Raw genomic sequence first — 22102 nt, forward strand, 5'->3', positions numbered from 1 at the left:
GTGGTACGGAAAGTCTCATCGGTATAAACCAACTTTCCTTCATCTCTCCTCCAAAACAAATTCATCTCCTTTGAATCGCGATTCCTGGCCTTCCCCACCCACCTCTTCTCCGCCTCCCCCGACCCCACACAATTCAAGAACCTTCTGTCCTCTCCCGTTTCACTCTGACCGCTCCTGGGCCCCATCCGTCTGGCATATTGTCACCCGTAAACCGTGCCGAAGGCCTCCAGTGAATTCTGTCATTGGATGGTGATGAAGTAGAGAGTAGAAACGGCCAGCGTGGGCGATGGCAGGCAGGGTACGGGGAACAAAGCCTGCAGCCACAAGATCCAGCCCGAATTGCAGATCTTCGGGGCTGTCATGGGGTCCAACTCTCTCTACAGTTGTGAGGCCTAGGCTTACTTAAGGAGGCGCTCCTGGCTTTGCAAGTAATTTCATCCACATCACCGGCTCAAACCTCGACATGACAGAATCCCTAACACCAGAATGGAGCCAGTCTCCCAGGGTTGAGCGGGGCTTGTAACCCCCTGAGCTGGGAAGAGCAGTCAAGGAACATGGGAGATAGTGAGAGATTCAAGCAGCCGCTGCGTGATGAGCTGAAGTCGAGAGTCTGCCCGCAGAAGAGGGCAGGAGAAATGCTTTGCGACATAACCAACAGTATTTAATTAGTGCCTACTCTATGCACTACTATACTAAGCGCATGGGAGAGTATCAATCATTTACTGAGTGCTTACTCTGTGTAGAGCACTGTACTAAGCGCTTGGGAGAGTATACTATAACAGAATTAGCAGCATATTTCCTACCCTTAACGAGCTTACAGTCTAGAGGGGGAGACAGGCATTAATATGAGAACAATAGAGTCTAGATAACATTGCTGCCCTCAAGAATCTTAAAATCTAACAGGAAATAGAGACACTAATTTGCAGATTGGAGGAAGAAGGAAAAGGAGATAGGTATTGTACCCTCCCAGATACTTAGTACAGTGCCCACCACAAATTTTGTCTCATCTTATGCTGTTGAGTCGTCTCTGACCCGTAGTGATGCCTTGGACACATCTCTCCAGAACACCCCAACTCCATCTGCAGTCATTCTGGTAGTGGATCCATAAAGTTTCCTTGGTCAAAATATGGAAGTGGTTTTTCATTCTGTCTCCTTCCGCACGGTAAATTTGAGTCTCCGCCCTCGACTCTGTCCCGTGCCGCTGCTGCCCAGCACAGGAGAGTTTTGACTTGTAGCAGATTGCCTTCTGCTTGCTAGCCACTGCCCAAGCTAGGAATGGAAATGCCTCCGCTTGACTCTCCCTCCCCTAGTCGAGACTTGTAGAGGACTGGAATCTCTCCAGGTGTGACCCTGAGAGGGGCATCATGCAATTAGCACTCAATAAACATCATTAGTACTTAAGGGATAGAGTATATAAAATATGTACTCTGATAGTAATAGTAATTTTGGTATTTGTTAAGCGCTTATTGTGTACCAGGCACTGTACTGGGCACTAATTAAATACTGTTGGTTGATTATGTCACAAAGCATTTCTCCTGTAAGCGCAGAGGTGGATACAAGCAATTCGGGCTGGACGCAGTCCCTGTCCCACGTGGGGCTCAGAGTCTCAAACCCCATTTTACAGATGAGGTAACTGAGGCACAGAGAAGTGAAGGGACTTGCCCAAGCTGGGCTGGGACCCAGTTAGACTGGGTGCTGACTTAAGATGGGTTGGGCTGGTATAGGTGGACTGCAGTGGGCTGAGGCGGGGTGGGGGGAATGGGGCCGGCACACTACGTGTTTGTTATATTGTTGTATTGCACCTCTCCCAAGCGCTTAGTACAGCGCTCTACCCACAGTAAGCTCTCAATAAATACGATCGACTGACTAGAGTAAGGGTCAGAAGGGATGAACTTTGTCCCTGGAGTTCCTGCCTGGGTCTACCTTGTTCTTAGCCTGGTTCGAGATGGGGGCAGGTGGTCTCATTTTCTTCTCTTTCTGAGCTCCTCTTTGGGGAGGCAAGGAATCTCTGTCCCCCTGCCCAGACCAAGCCTTCAGCCCGGGAATTCAGATCTGGCTCCAGCCTCCGCTGCCCGGCAAATCCCTAGTCGGTGAGAGGCAGGCCAGCTGCTCCGGCCAGTGTACCAAGTGTGAATTTGGGAAGAGACTTAATTTCATCACTTCCGAGGCCCGATTTCCTCTCTTAGAGGCCCAGAAACGGCTCCGCTTTGAAGCCCCAGCTGGGCTATCTGCTGCCAAGCCTGACCTTGAACAAGAAAGACTTAATGGCAGAACAATTAGGCCCCGACAGAGGTGACTGCCTCCCCTGCCTGGAAACCTGCGGCCCCAGAGCTGGGACAGGGCGACTTACCTCCTGACCTCGGAGACGTGTGGGAAGGGCAACTGGAGGGAGCGACCGGATGCAAAGAAAGAACCCAGAAGCAGCTACCCCCACGGTTCAGCTCTGCCATATCCCAGAAACGATTTGTTTAATAATGAGACAACTGAGGGGAGTCAAAAAAGAGAAAAGCCGCGGTGCTGTAGTGTGAGATCCGTGGGATGGGTGAGGGAAAAGTTTCCAGCTAGGGAGAGCACGGGCTGGGGAGTCAGAGATCATGGGTTCAAATCTCGGCTCCGCCGCTTGTCAGCTGTGTGACTTTGGGCAAGTCACTTAACTTCTCTGGGCCTCAGTTACCTCATCTGTAAAATGGGGATTAAGACTGTGAGCCCCAAGTGGGACAACCTGATCACCTTGTATCCTCCCCAGCGCTTAGAACAGTGCTTAACAAATGCCAACATTATTAAATGTGTAGGGCGTAGCTCGGTTTTCCTGGCGGATGTCCTCGATACCCGAGGATATCTGCTGATTCGCGAGGCCGATTGATGCCCCCGTGCCGGCCGTCTGCGCCTCCGTGCCAGGGCCGAGCGGGGAGGCCCGGTGGGCAGTGCCTGGATGAACCGCCCTTTTCTTCGGAGTCGGCTCCTGCCTAAAGGGGAGAGGCCAGTCAGCATTTGTGAGACTGGCTGGATGATAACACCCCATGTCTCCCGCTGTCCTCGTGATAAGCCCCAAAGGGCAGAACCGAGGAACGTCTCCAGAGAAATCAGCACACACCCGGCCCTCCAGATAGACGCCGTAAATATAGAACAACATGAAAGCTTTGAACTTTCTGCTTTTCAACAGGGGGATGTTCGAATAGCACGAAGGGACCCTCTTCAACCTGACCCCGCCAGGAAATCTTCCTCCTCGGGTCTGGGAAGAACGAGGAGCTGGGGACGTCGGGGGGCTGGGGACGGGGCAATTTGGGGAGGGGAGTTTGCTGGGATGTGGTCCCGGCAAGGGGGAAGAGACTGTTGTGTTCGGTGGCTGAGTGCTCAGTACACCCCTGACTACCTACTCGCTTGCACCTGTGGTGTAGTGGATAAAGCAGAGGCCTGGGAATCAGAAGGACCTGGGTTCTAATGCCGGTGCCGCCGTATATCTGCTTGTGACCTTGAGCAAGTCACTTATCTGTGCCTCAGTTACCTCATCTGGAAAATGGGGAATGAGACTGTGAGCCCCACATGGGGCAGGCGGACAGGCATCATCTCCAACCCGATTTGTTCGTATCCACCTCAGCGCTTAATACAGTGCTTGGCACATAGTAATCCCTTAACAAATGCTGTCATTATTACTATTATCCTGTCTAGGCTGAAGGGCAAGCCAGGTAGGAAAGGCTGCCGACTGAGGGCAGGCTTACTGAAACTGGACTCCCAAACTCCAACTTGTGTCTGTTTATCATATCGTACTTTCCCGAGCACTTAGCACAGTGCTCTGCATACAGTAAGCGCTCAACAAATACGATCGAATGAACTGGTTTGGCAGGCCAATCTGCCTGCTGCAGGTTTCCCATCCCAGACCCTGGGCAGATAAGCAGCCTGGCTTAGTGGAAAGAGCCCGGGCTTGGGAGCCAGAGGTCATGGGTTCTAATCCCGGCTCCGCCACTTGTCAGCTGTGTGACTTTGGACAAGTCACTTCACTTCCCTGGGCCTCAATTAACTCATCTGTGAAATGGAGATTCAAACTGTGAGCCCCACGTGGGACAACCTGATAAGCTTGTATCTATCCCAGTGCTTAGAACCGTGCTTGGCACGTAGTAAGCGCTTAACAAATACCACCATGATTATTACTCTTCCTGCTTTAGATCATCTACCCTTCCATCTCCAGCCCCCAAGAAAGCAGGGGCCCAAATATCTGGGGAACCAGCAGCCCGAGGCCCGGCCAAGAAAGAATGGTCTCTTCTCACCGGCTTTCCAGCCATTCCAGGCTCTGTAATTATTGTCTCGGGGTTGTGAGTGGCTATGAGAAGCAGCGTGGCTCAGTGGCAAGAGCTCGGGGGAGTCAGAGGTCGTGGATTCGAATCCGGGCTCCGCCACTTGTCAGCTGTGTGACTTGGGGCAAGTCACTTCCCTTGTTCTTGTCTGTCCGTCTCCCCCGATTAGACTGTAAGCCCGTCAAACGGCAGGGACTGTCTCTATCTGTTGCCGACTTGTTCATTCCAAGCGCTTAGTACAGTGCTCTGCACATAGTAAGCGCTCAATAAATACTATTGAATGAATGAATGAATGAATTCTCTGGGCCTCAGTTACCTCCTCTGTAAAATGGGGATGAAGACTGGGAACCTCAAGTGGGACTGCCTGATCACCTTGGATCCTCCCCAGCGCTTAGAAAAGTGCTTCGCACGTAATAAGCGCTTAACAAATGCCATTATTATTGTTATTATTGTTATTATTTCCCTCCCGGGGATGTTTCTGGAGTTTGGTCCACGAAGCCTCTTCAAAGTGCATTTCTGCAGATGCGATTCTGGACCATTAGGGGGCGCTATGAACCCACGGGTCCCCTCAGGGCTCCAGTTTCCCAAACTGGATGATCTCTGGATTATTATTATTAGTAGTAATAATATTATTATTAGTAGTAATAGTAATTATTAGTAATAATAATAATAATAATGGTATTTGTTAAGCGCTTACTTAGGAAGCAGCCTGGCTCAGTGGAAAGAGCCTGGACTTCGGAGTCAGAGGTCATGAGTTCGACTCCCGGCTCTGCCACTTGTCAGCCGTGTGACTGTGGGCAAGTCACTTCACTTCTCTGTGCCTCAGTTACCTCATCTGTAAAATGGGGATTAACTGTGAGCTTCACGTGGGACAATCCGATTACCCTGTATCTACCCCAGCGCTTAGAACAGTGCTCGGCACATAGTAAGCGCTTAACAAATACCAACATTATTATTATTATTACATTATTAAATACTATTGAATGAAAGTTTCCAAATAGCAGAAAGGCCAGCTGGAACTCCTGTTCAGCCGCAATGTCACATGTGACGGTTCCCCCCCAGGCCCAGCCTGCAGCCTCTGGATTCCTTCCCTCCCCAGGGTACGTGCTCCATAGCCATGAGAATACGGGACCCTTGGGCAAGCCCACGTACCGCCCCCTTGACCTGCTGGGACACGCTGCAAAAGTTCAAGGGGAGATCGAAGCCAACCCATCACTGAGAATATAGTATCCCAATCAGTAATGATAATAATAATAATAATGGTACTGTTAAGAATTTACTATGTGTAGATAAGCACTGGGGTAGATACAAGGTGGGCACAGTCCCTGTCCCACATAGTGCTCACACTCTTCATCCCCATTTTACAGATGAGGGAACTGAGGCACGGAGAAGCGAAGAAATAATAATGACGGTAGTATTCATTAAGTGCCTACTGTGTGTCCAGTACTAAGCGCTGGGGTGGATACAAGCAAATCGGGTTGGACACAGTCCCTGTCCTGCCTGGGGCTCTCACGCTTAATCCCCATTTTAAAGATGAGGGAACTGAGGCCCAGAGAAGTGAAGTGACTTGCCTAAGGTCACACAGCAGACAAGTAGTGGAACCGGGACTTGAGCCCCGATCCTTCTGAGTCGCAGGCCCATGCTCTAGCCACTAGGCCATGCCTCCAGTAAAAGTCCTAGCTTCAGAAGTTCGATCTTCACTCAAACGACTAGCACGCATCCAGCATCCTCCCCGGACAGTCAGAATCCTCCTGGCCTGGGACTCCCCCTCCCTACTTTGGCTGCTTTCCCAAGCTATCACTGCTTCCTTCCCCCCTCACCCTTTCTCCCTCCCATTCCCCTTCTCCAGCCAATCCTGCTGATTCCTCTCCCTGCTTCATCTCCCTCCCCCACTGATCCTCCCATTCCCATTTGCCCACTTATTTTCCTTTAAGGACCACTCAGGGAGAGGAAGAGACAAAATCCCAATTGTTCATGCAGATGTACTGAATGCAACCCCCACCTCTATTCCTATTCCAGAACCACGAATTGTTGACACAGGGTTCCATCCTCAGATCATTAGAGGAGTTTTAAGCTCTTCAAAAGAGCCGCGTTTGTCTGCAGGAAGAAATTCATGAAAGCATTTTTTTTTCCTCGAAAGCCTCTGCTAAATCTGGGATTCTCTTAGCTGATGTTTGGAACCTGCTCAGTTCATTTTCTCTAGCGACCAGATGGTAGTCTAAGACCTTTGTTGATACAACAGGGGGAGGAAATGGTCTCAGAGGAGATTTGGGATAGGAAAGGCCTGGCTTTCTAATGCATTCTTGAGCGGCCGAGGTCCTTCAAATGGCTCGGAATGCGATCCGCCCCGTCTTGGGTCGATGGCCGAACGAGGATGGAGCAAGATGGTGTCAGAGGGGATTTATCGTCAGCCCCCACAGGCCCAGCACCTGTAGCTCAAACGAAACTTTCCTCTTGATATTTGCGGTCGGTCCCGAGCCCTGCAGTGCCTGGGCGATGAAAGCACAAAGGTGGATTCCAGGGTCTTCATTTCAGCCGCAGCCTGGCCCAGCTGGATCAGGGGGCGAATGACGTATTAAAGTTTGTGCTCTTGTGACTTTGAAGATCATCCCTGAGGGACCAAACTTCATTTTCTTGAGCTGGGCGGGGGGAACCCTTTCAAGGTTGAAAAGCCAAGAAGGCCGAAGCCGCTGTCCCGCCTCCTAAACCCAATTAATTCCAGCCTCAACCACTGGTCCCTCTGGGCATCTCTGTGGCTCAAGGAGAAGTCTTCAAGGGCAAAGGCAACCGAGACCGCAGGTGTGAGGGCCATCTCGGGTGTACTGCCAGCTTTGCTCAGCTCGGGACAGTCAGCTGAGCTCTGGGCTGCTGCTGGGGGAGGAGAGGCAGGAGGTTGGGGGAGGCTCCCACAGCCTGGTCTAGGGCCTCAGCTGACTGATCTGGCCCCTCCCAGAGCTGGGCAGACTCCTGGCTGGTCGGGCCAGGAACTCCAATTTTCCAGTCTATCCATTCCACCCTCTCCTGGGACAGCCGGGCCGGGGCGAGGCAAGGATGAGACCCATCCTGGGACTGGGAGAGGCCGAGAGGAGACCCTCAGCGATTCCCTTCCTCCTCTCCTCCCTCCCCACCCACTCCAGGCTCTGCTGCTGGCCCTGGGGTCCACTGAGCCGAGCACTCCTCACTCTCTTCCTTCCTTCTTCGTATCTTCTAGTCTGTGAGCCCTTTGTTGGGTAGGGATTGTCTCTATCTGTTGCCAAAATTGCACTTTCCAAGCGCTTAGTACAGTGCTCTGCGCACAGTAAGCGCTCAATAAATACGATTGAATGAATGAATGTATATCCAACAGACAATGACTCTCCCCAACTTCAAAGATTTATTGAAGGCACAACTCCTCTCCTCCAAGAGGCCTTCCCAGACTAAGCCCTCTTTTCCCCTTCTCCCACTCCTTTCTGAATCACCCTGACTCGCTCTTTTTATTCATCTCCCTTCCCAGCCCCACAGCACTTATGTACGTATCTGTAATTTTATTTATTTGGATTAATGTCTGTCTTCCCCTATAGACCGTAAGCTCTTTATGGGCAGGGAATGTGTCTGTTACTTGCTTATACTGTACTCTCCCAAGCTCTTAGTCCGGTGCTCTGCACACAGAAATTGCTCAGTAAATATGATTGACTCACTCCTCTGTCAGGGGAGTAAGAAACAGGGCCCCCAGGCTCCTCCCAAGACTGCTCTGCTTTTCCCCTGGGCTGACGGCTTGGCTTTTACAGGCTCCTCTACCTGGAGAGCTGCAAACTGCTCCTGGCCACGGGCTCATTGCAAGAGATCCGTTCGGCCACCACTTGGAAAGAGGCGGCAGGGGAAGAGAGACCCCAGGAAAACAGACCGTGGCTCCCGCTGTCGCGGCATTTACAACCTCGGGAATTCAGATTTCCCAAAACTGCATCAGGGGACTGGATTGGGAGACTTTTGGCTTCATGGCTTGAGCACCGGCTTGGGAGTCAGAAGGACCTGGGTTCTAATCCAGGCTCCGCTACATGTCTGCTATGTGACCTTGGGTAAGTCACTACACTTCTCTGGGCCTCTGTTCCCCCTTTGGTGAAACGGAGATTAAGAGTGTGAGCCCCATGCAGGACGGGGACTGTGTCCAACCTGATTAACCTGTATCTACCCCAGCACTTAGAACAGTGCTTGGCTCATCTTGTCTTAACCTGTCGAGTCGTTTCCGACCCGTAGTGACTCTCCAAGAATGCCCCATTCTCCATCTGCAATCGTGTTGGTAGTGTATCCATGAAGTAAGTGCTTTAGGAGTACCATAATTACTATTATTCTTATTATGAAAGAGACTGAAGGGAGTCCCACTCTAGCAGCATTTAGTCAGGTTGGGTAAGATGCGTTTCTCTCTGGGCACAGCCAACGGGAGAGCAAACTGATAGTCGGGCAGGGGCAAGGCCCAGTCCCAGACAGGGAAATGAATATTCCCAAAGCAAGCAGATTATCCAATATTTCCTTGGACCATGGACCCCGTGTGGGATGGGACCTATGTCCAATCTAATTATACTGTATGTACTCCAGCACTTAACACAGTACTTGGCGCATAACAAGCGCTTAACCAATATCACGATTATTATTATTATTATTCATTAAGAAGGTGGAGACAAGCAGTGTGCTCAGAACAGGAGGCTGGGCTGACTGGCAGTGCCAGAGTGGACGAGGGTCTGGGGAGTGACAAGTGGAAGAGTACAGTGCTCTGCACAGAGTAAGCGCTCAATAAATACTATTGAATGAGTGAATGAATGGAAGAGTCAGGAAGCAGGGTCAGAACAGAGAAAGACCAACAGAGCGAGACAGAGGACATGAGAGATGAAAACACAAGTAAAGATACGAAGCTCCGGAGAGAAAGGGACTTGTACACATCTCCTTGCAGGTCTTTAGTGTTGTTTCCAAACAGAAACAGCGTGGAAGCCCAAGGGCAGTGTGGGCGACATGAATCTCCATGACACGGAAGCCCATGTGGAAGCCATGTGTCCTTTTATCGGCCAACTCTCCCTCTGCCTACAGGGGATTCTAACTGACCAACTGACCCTCCAGCAGCCACGCTGTCCAAAATGGTCAATCCTCCACAAAAATATTCAGACCAGGGGCTGTTCACCAGCCTGCCCACCTGCCCACTGGGCCTCCCACACCATCAGGCTCCTGTCTCACTCCCGCCAGGCTCCCCGTGGTCCCTGCAGTCTTTTCTCATTGTCCACGAGTGTGGGGGTGAACGAGGCTCTTTTGGCTCCTTTTTTATGGTATTTGCTAAGCACTGACTATGTGTCAGACACTGTTCTAAGCGCTGGGGTAGATATGAGTTAATTAGATTGGACTCAGTCTTTGTCCCGCATGGGGCTCACGGTCTAAGTAGGCGCTTAGATAACTGAGGCACAGAAAAGTTAAGTGACTTGTCCAAGGTCCCACAGCAAGCAGCTGGTAGAGAAGGGTTTAGAACACAGGTCAACTGACTCCCAGGCCAATGCTCTTTCCACTAAGCAATGCTGCGTCTCCTGTTCCGTTGTCTTTCCCACCTTGTGGCTCCTGTCTGTCCCTCAGCACCTCCCTCAGATCAACTGAGCCAGGGGGCCCAGAGAGAGAAGGAAAACTCACACCAGGCAGCTGCAGAGAGTGAGGAAGAAGTGGAATTGGGGCCTCCCCTAATCTCTGTCTGCCCGTTCCCTTTCCCTCCCAGCCCGTCCTTCACTGAGACAGGTGCTTTCAGGCTTCTTAGCTCCTGGGCTACCAGCACGGAAGGCCTCTAGAGAGGGGGAGAAAAGCAGCATGGCTTCGTGGAAAGAGCATGTGCCTGGGAGTCAGAGGACCTGGATTCTAATCCTGGCTCTGCCACTTGTCTGCTGGGTATCCTCGAGCAAGTCATTTCACTTCTCTGTGCCTCAGTTATCTCATCTGTGAAATTCATTGATTGTCAGTCGTTTATTGAGCTCTTACTGTGTGCAGTGCACTGTACTAAGCAGTTGGGAGAATACGAGATAAAAATCCCGGACACATTCCCTGCCCACGAAGAGTTTACAGTCTAGAGGAATTGGGGATTAGTCTAGAGGAATTGGGGAAGGTGTCCAACCTGAGTAGCTTGTATCTGTCCCACACTTAGTACAGTGCCTGGCACATAGTAGGCACTTAACACATACCTTTTTTTGTTTTTTTTGAAACCAGGGAGGATCTGGGTAGGGGTGAGGCTCATGGCCATCTTGGTGGCACTCGTGTCACCAGGGTGACCCTGGTCCCTGAGGTCCCAGTCCCTGGCTAGAGTGGGGCAGGGAGCCAAGGGAAAGGGCTTGTTGCAGAATGAGGGTCACCGGGAGGGTCTTTCTGCTCAGTGGCCCGGAGGCTACCAGCTTCTAACAGGGCTTTTGGAGGCCCTGAGCTAGCCCCGGAAGAGTCCCCGTTTACTGTTGGTCCAACTGTCCGGGCGGGGCCTGAGAGCGGGGGTGTTTCTGAGGGCCGAGCACAGCCATTCTGCAACCAACATCTCTGTGCCAGTTGAATCCTTTAGGAGACTCCACAGCCACTCACATTCTCCTACCACAACCCAGCCCACACACTTTGCTCCTCCAATGCCAACCTACTCACTGTACCTCCATCTCCTCTATCTCACTGCCAACCCCACCCATGTCCTGCCTCTGGCCTGGAACGCCCTCCCTCTTTACATCCAGTAGATGATCACTCTCCCCACCTTCAAAACCTCATTTAAAGCATTTATTCTCCAAAAGGCCTTCCCTGCCTACGCCCTCATTTCTTCTTCTCCCACTCCCTTCTGTGTCACCCTTCCACTTGGATTTGCACCTTTTATTCACTCCTCCCTCAGCCCCGTCTCCATCTCTCATCAGCTGTGTGACTTTGGGCAAATCACTTCACTTCTCTATGCCTCAGATACCTCATCAGTAAAATGGAGATTAAGACTGTGAACCCCATGTGGGATAACCTGATCACCCTTGTATCTACCCCAGAGGTAAGAACAGTACTTAGCACATATTAAGCACTTAACAGATATCATTATTATTAGTATTATGTACATATCCATAGTATATTTATTTCTATTAATGTGAACTATTTCTATTAATGTAAACTCACTGAGGTCAGGGAACCTGTCTATCAACCGTTTATTTAATATTACCCCCAAGTGCTTAGTACAGTGCTCTGCACATACTAAGCATTTAATAAATGCCATTGATTTGACTGATTGATTGAGGGTCCCCTGAATCAGGCCAGCCCCCTTAGTCCCACCCCATCCTGCCCAGCCCCATCCTGCCCTGGGCCTTCCAGTTCAGAAGTTCTGCTCTGCGTTACTATTGGAAGGACTGCTAACAATGAGATTTTCAGGCTCGTCAAACATTAACCCTCATTTTTAAAGCAAGACTGTGGGGGTAGAAATAAGGGTAAACACTCCAAAACACCAAAATTAAATATTGATATTTTCTTAACTTTTCCACTGTCAAATGGGCCGGGGTCTACTGACGAAGTCTTTCCAATTCTGCCAGTCGGACTTTAAGGGATTTAGTACATTTGGGTGATCAATGGTTCAAATCTTCAATTCTGTCAACAGAATCCACATATCTATTGGAGTGGGCTACCTGGAAGGCTTGGCTATTTTAAACGAGTTATGAATATTTCACTGCTGGGTTTTTTTCCCCCTCTATCCCCTCTGTTAAGAACCCGAGATTTCCTCAGGTAACAAACCCTGGGCTCCATTTTGCTTAGCGTTTGGGAGTCGCATGAAACTTCTGGGTCCCGCACGCAGCCCTCGCTCTCTTCCACACTCGCACAAGGCTAAACTGGGCTGAGGCTGGAGATTGACACCCCACATAAAGCCCGGTTCCCCGTTCCTTGATCCCGCTGGGTGCATCCCCAGGGAGCCCGTCTGTCCAGCCGCTGGGAACCAACTGGGGAGTAGGTGAACTTCTGAAAGGAGGGATCTGCTCGAAGAAGGTCTTGGATAGGTAGACGTTGCTGTAGGAATCCTAAAAATAAAATCCTCAAGTCAACCCCCGAGGTTTGTCATTTAAACCCGTTATTTATCGGGATTAAAAATAAGACCCACCAATGGAAGCAGCATGGCTTAGTGGACAGAACACGGGTCTGGGAGTCGGGAGGTCATGGGTTCGAATCCAGGCTTTGCCACTAGTCTGTTGTGGGATCTTGGACAAGTCACTTCACTTCTCTGAGCCTCAGTTACCTCATCTGTAAAATGGGGATCGAGGCTGTGAACCCCACATGGGACAGGGACCGTGTCCAACCCGATTTGTTCGTATCCACCCCAGCCCTTAGTAGAGTGCTTGGCACATAGTAATCGCTTAACAAATACCATTACCATGATGATGATGATGATTACCTCTAATGTTACGTTTTTTCATCCTGGAAAGTGGGAGGTTGGGAAAAGGGGAGGTCTTGGGCGGAGCAAGGAGAAGAGGACGTGGTCAACCCAGGCCAGCAGCCGGGCCAGGGCTTAAGACGAGCAAGTCCAGGCGCCCCGGGCCAGCAGGTGATGGCCACAACCTACGGGCTCCTCTTTTGCAAGTAGTTTGCAGAGATCGAGTTGCCCCTGGCTCGGAATTGGTCTCAGTGACAAGGGGACGGGTTCAGTGGAGTAGGACTGGGCTCGCCCGTGGCCCAACTGGTCCCCACCAGAGTCCACTGTAGAATCTCTCCCTCCCTTCCACCCGATGCCCCTCTCCCCCTCCCTAAACCTCCAGGCCGGGGACCTGTAATTCTGGGGGAGCGACGGAAGCCCTCGGCAGCAGGAATCAGGGTCAGGCATGGTCCTCCCGGCCCTCTCAGGGTCCCACCTGGAGAGCTTCCAGTCCTCTACCAGTCACGACCACGGGAGGGAGAGTCAAGCAGAGGCCTGTCCATTCCATTCCTAGCCGGGGCGGCGGCTAGCGAGTGGCAGGCCATCTGCTACAAGGCAAAACTCTCCCGTGCTAGGCAGCAGAGGCACAGGAGAGAGTCTAGGGTGGAGACTCTCAAGTTGACTGCATGGAAGGAGGCAGTGGTCAACCGCTTCCATATTTCGACCAAGAAAACTCTGTGGATCCAATCCCAGAAGGACCGCAGACGGAGGTGAGGCGTCCTGGGAGAGAGGTGTCCACGGCGTCGCTATGGGTCGGAGATGACTCGACGGCATAAGAGAAGACAAGAAAATGGTCCTCCCGGGCCTCGGGACGAGGCGGGACGAATCGAGACTGCCAGGGGGAGAGAAGGAGGGGGTTTGCCCCGTTTACACCACCATCTTCCCCCCAACAAAAAGGGAGTGGATTCAGAGGGCCGTCGTCTGCTCCGCTCTGTAGGATGGAGGAATTCCCGATTCCCACTCGTCCATTCCGGGATAGAGACCCGAACTGGACCCATCCGACCCCCCCGCCCCCTCGAGGACCGGGGTTGCAGACCTCGTCCGACCTGATCGGTCCCCGCAAGCGCTCAGCGCAGTGCTGGGTGCAGAGTAACCTCTGGGACTGAGGCGCTTATGGCGGGGGGATTCCCAGTGAGGTCCGGTCTGTGGGCCTCACTCCAGCCCCCCTGACACCTTAGGGCGAAGGTATATGCGGGGTCAGCCCGCGGAGGACCCCCCCAATCCACCCCCAACTCCTAGAGGAGTGGAAGTCAAGCCAGTGGAGGGGTCAAGGAGGAGCCCGTGGATTGGTCCCGAGTGGGGGGACCAAACGTGGAGGGGGAAGAGGGAGGTCCCTCCTGGGGGTCCCTGACAGGCCGCGGCCCCCCCCCGTCCCCTCGCCCCCGGCCCGGTCCTCTCCCGGGAAGGTGTCCGGCCCCTCCCCAAGGCCGCAGGGATGGAGGCGCAGGGGGCGGCCGCTCTCTTTAATGACCATCCCGCATCCCTCCCCCGCGTACAGCTTGCGGAGCCTCCCGCCTCTCGCAGAAGGGAGTCCAAGTCCCCGCCGGTGGCCGGAGGGTCCGAGCGGGTGACCCCGACCCCTGGACACCCGGCCCGGCCTTTTTCGCGATGATCGGCCAGGGGCGGGGAGGGGAAGTCATCGGGGTGGACTGTCCCGGGGTCCGGCGGGGGCTCGGGGCGGGTGGCTGGCGGCCTCCTGCCGTGGCTAGCTTGTCACTGTCCGGGCCTGCCGGGCCCGGCCCCGTTGACCGGCGATGACCGGTGTCGCGCCGTCGCCGGGGGCCGCGGGAATCCGTCCGTCCGCCCGTCGGTCCATCCGTCCCTCCGTTCCTCCGTCCAGCCGTCCACCGTCCCTCTGTCCACCCGTCCGCTCATCCATCCGTCCACCCATCCCTCCGTCCAGCCGTCCACCTGTCCATCCGTCCCTCTATCCCTCCGTCCCTCTGTCCACCCGTCCATCCATACCTCCACCCACCCGTCTCCTCTGTCCCTCTATCCACTGGTCCATCCGCCCACCCGTCCATCCGTTTACCCGTCCACCCGTCCACCCGTCCCTCCTTCCACCTGTCCATCCGTCCACCCGTCCCTCAGTCCGCTCGTCCATCCATCCCTCCGTCCACCCGTCCCTCCGTCCATCCGTCCCTCCGTCGACTCGTCCATCCATCCCTCCGCCCAGCCGTCCAGCCGTCCAGCCGTCCACCCGTCCCTCCAACGACTCGTCCTCCAGTCCCTCCGTCCACCCGTCTACCCGTCCCTCCGTCCACTCGTCCCTCCGGGGGGCCATCCTCGACGGCTCCCGCTACCAGGCTCGGATCCCGGGCAGGGTGGACAGGGCGGCGTTGCTCTGCGGCCGTGAGGCGGGGCCCGGATTGAAATCCCCGACGCCAAAGCTCCCGAAGGCGGCGGTCAGTGCCGAGGCCTGTCCCGCCTGTCCGGGGCCCGGGCCGGGGCCGGGGCCGGGGCCCGGGCCGGAGGGGCAGCCGTAGCCTCCGTAGGCCGGACAGGGCGGGTAGCCGTCGAAGCCGTAGGGGCCGAGGCCTAGGCCGTAGGCGGGCCCGGGGTCGCCGTCCCTGAGCAGGACCGGCACGGCGACCCTCCGGGCCGGTGGGATGCCCACCAGCTCCAGGCTCTGGTCCTGCCGCTGCCTCTTGCACTTGTACCTCCTGTTCTGGAACCAGATCTTGACCTGCGTGGGGGTGAGCCGCAGGGCCGAGGCCAGCTGGTCCCGCTCGGCCGCCGACAGGTACCGCTGCTCCTTGAAGCGCCGCTCCAGCTCGAAGACCTGCGCCTGCGAGAAGAGCACCCGGGGCTTCCGACGACCCCGCCGCCGCCGAGGGTCTCCGGGCCTCCCCGGGGCCTCCGACTCCGACCCCCGGCCTGCAACGACACGGAAGCCATCAGAGTCGCCGCCGTCGGGGGCCTCGACAGTCCTGGACGGTCCTCTCCCCTTCCACTCGAGGCCTTCTCGCTTTTCCCCCCATCCGCCGAGGGGGTCAGCCCCTCGGTACTTCATTCATTCATTCCTTCGATCGTATTTATGGAGCGCTTACTGGGTGCAGAGCACTGTACTAAGCGCTGGGAATGGACAACTGGGCAACAGATAGACCATCCCTGCCCAACAATGGGCTCACAGTCTAAAAGGGGGAGACAGACAGCAAAACAAAACAAGGAGTCAGGCATCAATACTTCACTGCTCTAGGCCTCATTTCCCTCCTCTGTAAAATGGGGATGAAGAATGGGAGCCCCACGAGGGAACACCTGACTACCTTGGATCCGCCCCGGTGCTTAGAACAGTGCTCGGCACAGAGTAAGCGCTTCTCAAAGACCATCGTTATTATTATTATCACTTCTCTGTGCCTCAGTTCCCTCCTCTGTAAAATGGGGATTGAGGCTGGGAGCCCCATGGGGGACAACCTAAGTACCTTGGATCTACCCCCTGCTTAGAACAGTGCTTGGCACAGAGTAAGCGCTTAAGAGCTCACCTCCTCCAGGAGGCCTTCACAGACTGAACCCCCCCTTTCCCTCTGCTCCTCTCTCCCTCCCCATTCCCCCTACTCCCTCCCTCTGCTCTTCCCCCTTCCCCTCCCCTCAGCACTGTGCCCATTTGTAGATATTATTTATTACTCTATTTTATCTTGTTAATGAGGTGTCTATATCTATGATTCTATTTCTCTCGGCGATATCCACGCCAGACTATTTGTTTTGTTTTGTTCTGTTTTGCTTTGCTGTCTGTCTCCCCCGTTTAGACTGGGAGCCCGTTATTGGGCAGGGATGGTCTCTTTCTGTTGCCGAATTGTACATGCCAAGCGCTTAGTATAGTGCTCTGCAAATAGTAAGCGCTCAATAAATACGATTGAATGAATGAATGAACAAAGACCATCATTATTACAATTATTACTTCTCGGTGCCTCAGTTCCCTCCTCGGTAAAATGGGGATTGAGTCTGTGAGCCCCACGGGGGACCACCCCATCACCTTGGATCCCCCCTCCCCCTTGGATTTCAGCGGCTTTCCCACCCTCTCCCCCTTCCCCTCCGGCCTGGCCGGCCCCCACATCGGACCAGGATAATACTTTCTGATAACGACAATACTCATAAACATGGCATTTGTTAAGCCCCTTAGTAATAACGACAATACTAATAATCATGGCATTTGTTAAGCCCCTTAGTAACAACGACAATACTCATGATCATGGCATTTGGTAAACCCCTTAGTATTAACGGCAATCCTCATAGCCATGGCATTTGTTAAACTTCTTAGTAATAACGACAATACTCATAATCACGGTATTTGTCGAGCCCCTTAGTAACAACGACAATATTCATAATCATGGTATTTGTCGAGCCCCTTAGTAATAACGACAATGCTCATAATCATGGCATTTGTTAAGCCCCTACTCTGTGCCGAGCTCTGTTTTAAGCCCTGGGGTATTATTATTATTATTATTATTATTATGGTATTTGTTAAGCACTTTGTGCGGAGCTCTGTTCTAAGCCCTGGGGTATTATTATTATTATTATGGTATTTGTTAAGCGCTTACTATGTGCCAAGCTCTGTTCTAAGCGCTGGGGTATTATTATTATTATTATTATTATTATTATGGTATTTGTTAAGCGCTTACTATGAGCCGAGCTCTGTTCTAAGCGCTGAGGTATTATTATTATCATTATTACGGCATTTGTTAAGTGCGTACTAGGTGCCGAACACCATTCTAAGCGCTAGGGTATTATTTATTATTATGGTATTTGTTAAGTGCTTACTATGAGCCGAGCTCTGTTCTAAGCGCTGAGGTATTATTATTATCATTATTACGGCATTTGTTAAGTGCGTACTAGGTGCCGAACACCATTCTAAGCGCTAGGGTATTATTTATTATTATGGTATTTGTTAAGTGCTTACTATGTGTCGAGCTCTGTTCTAAACACTGGGGTATCATTATTATTATTATGATATTTATTAAGCACTTACTATGAGCCGAGCTCGGTTCTAAGCTCTGGGGCATTATTTATTTGTTAAGCGCATTTGTTAAGCGCTTACTACTATGTGTCGAGCACTGTCACAACTTCTCTGTGCCTCAGTTACCTCATCAGTAAAAATGGGGATTTAAAAATGTGAGCCCCACGTGGGACAATCTGATTACCCTGTATCTACCCCAGTGCTTAGAACAGTGCTCTGCACATAGTAAGCGCTTAACAAATACCCTAATTGTTATTATTATTATTAATATTAAGCGCTTACTAGGTGCCGAGCATTATTCTCAACGCCTGGGTATTATCATTATTATTATTATTATTATTTCATTCATTCAATCGTATTGACTGAGGTCTTACTGTGTGCAGAGCACTGTACTAAGCGCTTGGAAAGTACAGTTCGGCAACAGATAGAGACCATCCCTGCCCAACAACGGGCTCCCAGTCTAAACGGGGGAGATAGACAATAAAACAAATAGACTGGCAATGGTATTTGTTAAGCGCTTACTATGTCATTCATTCATTAATTCAATCGTATTTATTGAGCGCCTACTATGTGCAGAGCACTGTACTAAGCGCTTGGAATGTACAATTCGGCAACAGATAGAGACCACCCCTGCCCAACAATGGGCTCACACGAGCACTGTTCTAAGCCCTGGGGTATTATTATTATTGTTTTGTTAAGCGCTTACTATGTGCCGAGTATTGTTCTAAGCGCTGGGATATCATTATTATTATTATTATTATTATGGCATTTGTTAAGCGCTTACGATGTGCCGAGCACTGCTCTGAGCGCTGGGATATTATTATTATGGTATTTGTTAAGCGCTTACTACGTGCCGAGTACTGTTCTAAGCACTGGGATATTATTATTATTACGGCATTTGTTAAGCGCTTACGATGTGCAGAGCACTGTTCTAAACGCTGGGATCTTATTATTATGGTATCTGTTAAGCGCTTACTACGTGCCGAGTACTGTTCTAAGCGCTCGGATATTATTATTATTATTATTATTATTGTATTTGTTAAGCGCTTACTAGGTGCCGACCACCGTTCTAAGCGCTGGGGGAGATACAGGGTCATCAGGTTGCCCCACGGGGAGCTCACAGTTTTAATCCCCATTTTACGGATGAGGGAACTGAGGCCCAGAGGAGTGAAGTGACTTGCCCAAGGGCACACAGCAGACAAGAGGCGGGATTAGAACCCACGTCCTCTGACTCCCAAGCCCGGGCTCTTGCCACTAAGTCACACTGCTCTTTTCCCTCCCGGGCCGCGGCCGGCCGGTCCCGACATCAGGCCCGGATTGCCTCCTTTCCCCCTAGCCGGCCCCGACCGCGGACCTGGGAGTCAGAAGGCCCTGGGTTCTAATCCACCCCGGCCACATGTCTGCTGCGTGACCTTGGGCAAGTCACTTCGCTTCTCTGGGCCTCAGTTCCCTCCCCTGTAAAAGGGGGACTGAGACTGTGAGCCCCACGGGGGACAGGGGCTCTATCCAACCCGACTTGCTCGTATCCACTCCAGGGTTTAGTACAGTTGCTGGATTGTACCGTCCGAGCGCTTAGTACAGTGCTTGCCCACAGCAAGCGCTCAGTAAATGCGATGGAACCCAACTGAATGCACTGCGTGGCATTTAAGGAATATCATTCGTTCAGTCGTATTTATTGAGCGCTTACTGGGCGCAGAGCAGAGGGATTATGATCGTTAGTCTCCGACAGGCCGGTCCCGACGGTGGACCCGGGATTCCTTCTCCCTCGGGCCGGTCCCCACTGCGGATCGCGATGATCCCGACTCAGGGAGTGGGGGTTGCGACCCCTCCCCCCCAAAAAAAACCCTCCCCCTCATCCTACCTCCTCTCAGACCGAGCCAAGAGAGCGGGCTGAGACCCGCTTCCCTCCCCAGAGAGCCAGGAAATGTCAGGTCCTTTGGAAACTGACCAGCCTCGGGGTCGGTGTCCGGGAAAGGACAGTTTGGGAGCTGACAAGCTACGGATTGTCTGGCGGCTGAGACCGGCTCCGATCTGCGCACCAGCAGGGTCAGCTCCCGACCTGTCCACCCTCGGGGTCGGAGTGCAAATCCTCCACCCGCAGGGTGAGTGCAGGTCCGTCGGACCCCAGGGTCACCGCGGGGTTGCCGGACCGGCCGAGGGGTCGGTCCTTTCGGCAGGTCAGAGCCGAACTGCCCGGCTCTGGAGTTAGGGCCCGAGGGGTCAGTCCTTTCGAGGGGTCAGTCCTTTCGGCAGGGTCAGAGCAGAACTGCCCGGCCCTGGAGTTAGGGCCCGAGGGGTCAGTCCTCTCAAGGGGTCAGTCCTTTTGAGGGGTCAGTCCTTTCGGCAGGGTCAGAGCAGAACTGCCCGGCCCTGGAATTAGTGACCGAGGCTTCAGTCCTTTCGGCAGGGTCCGAGCGGAACTGCCCGGCCCTGGAGTTAGAGCCCGAGGGGGCCAGTCCTTTTGCAGGGTCAGAGCGGAACTGTCCGGCCCTGGAGTTAGGGCCCGAGGGGTCAGTCCTTTTGAAGGGTCAGAGCGGAACTGCCCGGCCCTGGAGTTAGAGCCCGAGGGGGCCAGTCCTTTTGCAGGGTCAGAGCGGAACTGCCCGGCCCTGGAGTTAGGGCCCGAGGGGTTAGTCCTTTCGAGGGGTCAGTCCTTTCGGCAGGGTCAAAGTGGAACTTCCCGGCCCTGAAGTTAGAGCCCGGGGGGTCAGTCCTTTAGGCAGGGGCCGAGCAGAACTGCCACGCCCTGGACTTAGGGCCCGAGGAGTCAGACCTTTCGAGGGGTCAGTCCTCTCGAGGGGGTCAGTCCTTTCGGCAGGGTCAGAGCAGAACTGCCCGGCCCTGGAGTTAGAGCCCGAGGGGTCAGTCCTTTCGTCAGGGTCATGGCGGAATTGCCCGGCCCTGGAGTTAGCGCGGGCCTGTCCGGCCGAGGAGTTGGTGCGGGCCCTGTCCGGCTGCAGCGTCGGTGCCCCCGGCCGGCATGGAGATCGGCACCGGTCCGTCCGGAGGACGGGCCCCATCGCGGGGTCGGTGCGGGCTTCCCGGCACGGGGCAGCCCCGGGGGGTCTGTCCAGCCCCGGGTCCGAAGAAGGAGCCTTCCGGCCTTCCCGGGGCCGGGCCCGTTCTCCCGGGAGAACCCCACCCCTTGCCTCCTGACTGTCCCTTCTCCGGATCCCAGCTGGGAGAGGACGGACGGACAGGTGGCCCCCGGACTCCCGGGAAGGACCTGAAGTCTTCCCGTCCCTCCCGGGGCCTCTCGGGGATTCCCGGCCCCGTCCCTGCCGCTGCCCACCCGGTCCGGTTCCACGGAGGGGATCCCCGGAGGGGTCCGGGGCCTGGACGCTGAGCCCACCCTGGACCCCCGGGTGGCGACCTTACCTTTGGGGGCCGCCCGTGGTCCCTGGGCCGAGTCCATCCCGGCGAAGCTCTTGGCGTAGAAGGAGGGCGGGAAGGCCGGCGAGGGGCGCGGCGGGGGTCCCGGCTGGGAGAGGGCGAGGGCTGGGGCGGGGGTCGGGCCCTGGGCTGCCAACGCCTCGGGCTTGAAGGAGGACAGCATGCAGGAGGAGGGCGACGGCGGCGGGTCCGGCCGCGGAGACAGGTCCAGGCCGGCCAGGCCTCCGGGCTCGGCCTGCTGCCGTTCTAGATTGAGGATGTCCTTGACCGAGAAGGGCGTGGGGGTCCCGGCGGGGCTGGGAAACATGGTGGGGGGGGGTGGTTCAGAGGGCACCCCGGGGGACAGCCATCCCGCCGCCTCCAGGCCGGCCCTCGGGATGGGGCTGGGGGGCAGGTGGGCCAGGCCCTAAGGGGGAGAAGGAGGGACCGGCCCTCTGTGGCTCGCCATTGGCCGGTCCTCCCCATGCCACGGGACACGCGGAGTTTCATGCCACCTAATATAGTCATCCCGCCCCGCTCGGCCCGGGTTGCGGGTCAACCCCCGCCTCCCCCTCCCGCTGTGGCTTTCTTTTTCATCCCTCCCCCACCCCCTCACATCCCCACCTCCACCCCATCTGGGGCTCCGAGGGATCTGGGGGGTGGGTTTGGGAATTTGCCCCGAGCAGCGGGGAAGGCAGACCGGGACTGGCAGGGCCAGGAGAAGGGGCCTCTGGGTTGCCGCGGGCTGCACAAACACCAACGGACCCCCAAACGGAGGGACACACGGACACGGAGGGGACGGCGGACACTCACAGATACATGGGGACGACGACACGCTCAGACACACACGTAGGCACCGAAGCAATAACACGCACCCCTGTAGACGGGCATGGAGGCAGACTTATAGGCCTTGAGGCCTACGCTTGGACACACAGACCTGGGGGCAATGACACGCCAACATGCAACCCTCCCCATACACACACACACACACACACACACACACACGCAGACGGTCAGAGACGCAGAAGGACCCCCTCCACACACACACGCGCTCACACACACACACACACACATCTCACACAC

General features: G+C 54.2%; 1 protein-coding gene and 1 long non-coding RNA gene across 2 annotated transcripts; both read right to left on the reverse strand.

Moving 5' to 3' along the window:
* Nucleotides 1–11735: 11735 nt before the first annotated feature.
* LOC114806429 lies at nt 11736–12425 on the reverse strand. The gene is made up of 2 exons (XR_003754465.1): nt 12385–12425; nt 11736–12304 (listed from the first exon to the last, which is right to left on the reverse strand). It is a non-coding gene; the product is annotated as an uncharacterized LOC114806429 (long non-coding RNA).
* A 1716-nt stretch (nt 12426–14141) lies between these two features.
* On the reverse strand, nt 14142–21481 carry NKX2-5 (NK2 homeobox 5). The gene is made up of 2 exons (XM_029050524.1): nt 21026–21481; nt 14142–15570 (listed from the first exon to the last, which is right to left on the reverse strand). Exons 1-2 carry the CDS (start codon nt 21345–21347, stop codon nt 14993–14995), a joined length of 900 nt encoding a protein of 299 aa, XP_028906357.1. The 5' UTR covers nt 21348–21481; the 3' UTR covers nt 14142–14992.
* Between the last annotated feature and the right edge of the window lie 621 nt (nt 21482–22102).

This window comes from Ornithorhynchus anatinus, chromosome X1 (genome assembly GCF_004115215.2).
Source record: "Ornithorhynchus anatinus isolate Pmale09 chromosome X1, mOrnAna1.pri.v4, whole genome shotgun sequence".
NCBI lineage: Eukaryota > Metazoa > Chordata > Mammalia > Monotremata > Ornithorhynchidae > Ornithorhynchus > Ornithorhynchus anatinus.

Excerpts from the sequence above, each read along its gene's own strand:
- NKX2-5 (XM_029050524.1), bottom strand. The coding sequence starts at position 21,347 with ATGTTTCCCAGCCCCGCCGGGACCCCCACGCCCTTCTCGGTCAAGGAC. Across the intron at positions 15,571-21,025 it reads ACCACGGGCGGCCCCCAAAG|GCCGGGGGTCGGAGTCGGAG; the intron begins GTAAGGTCGCCA and ends GTGTCGTTGCAG.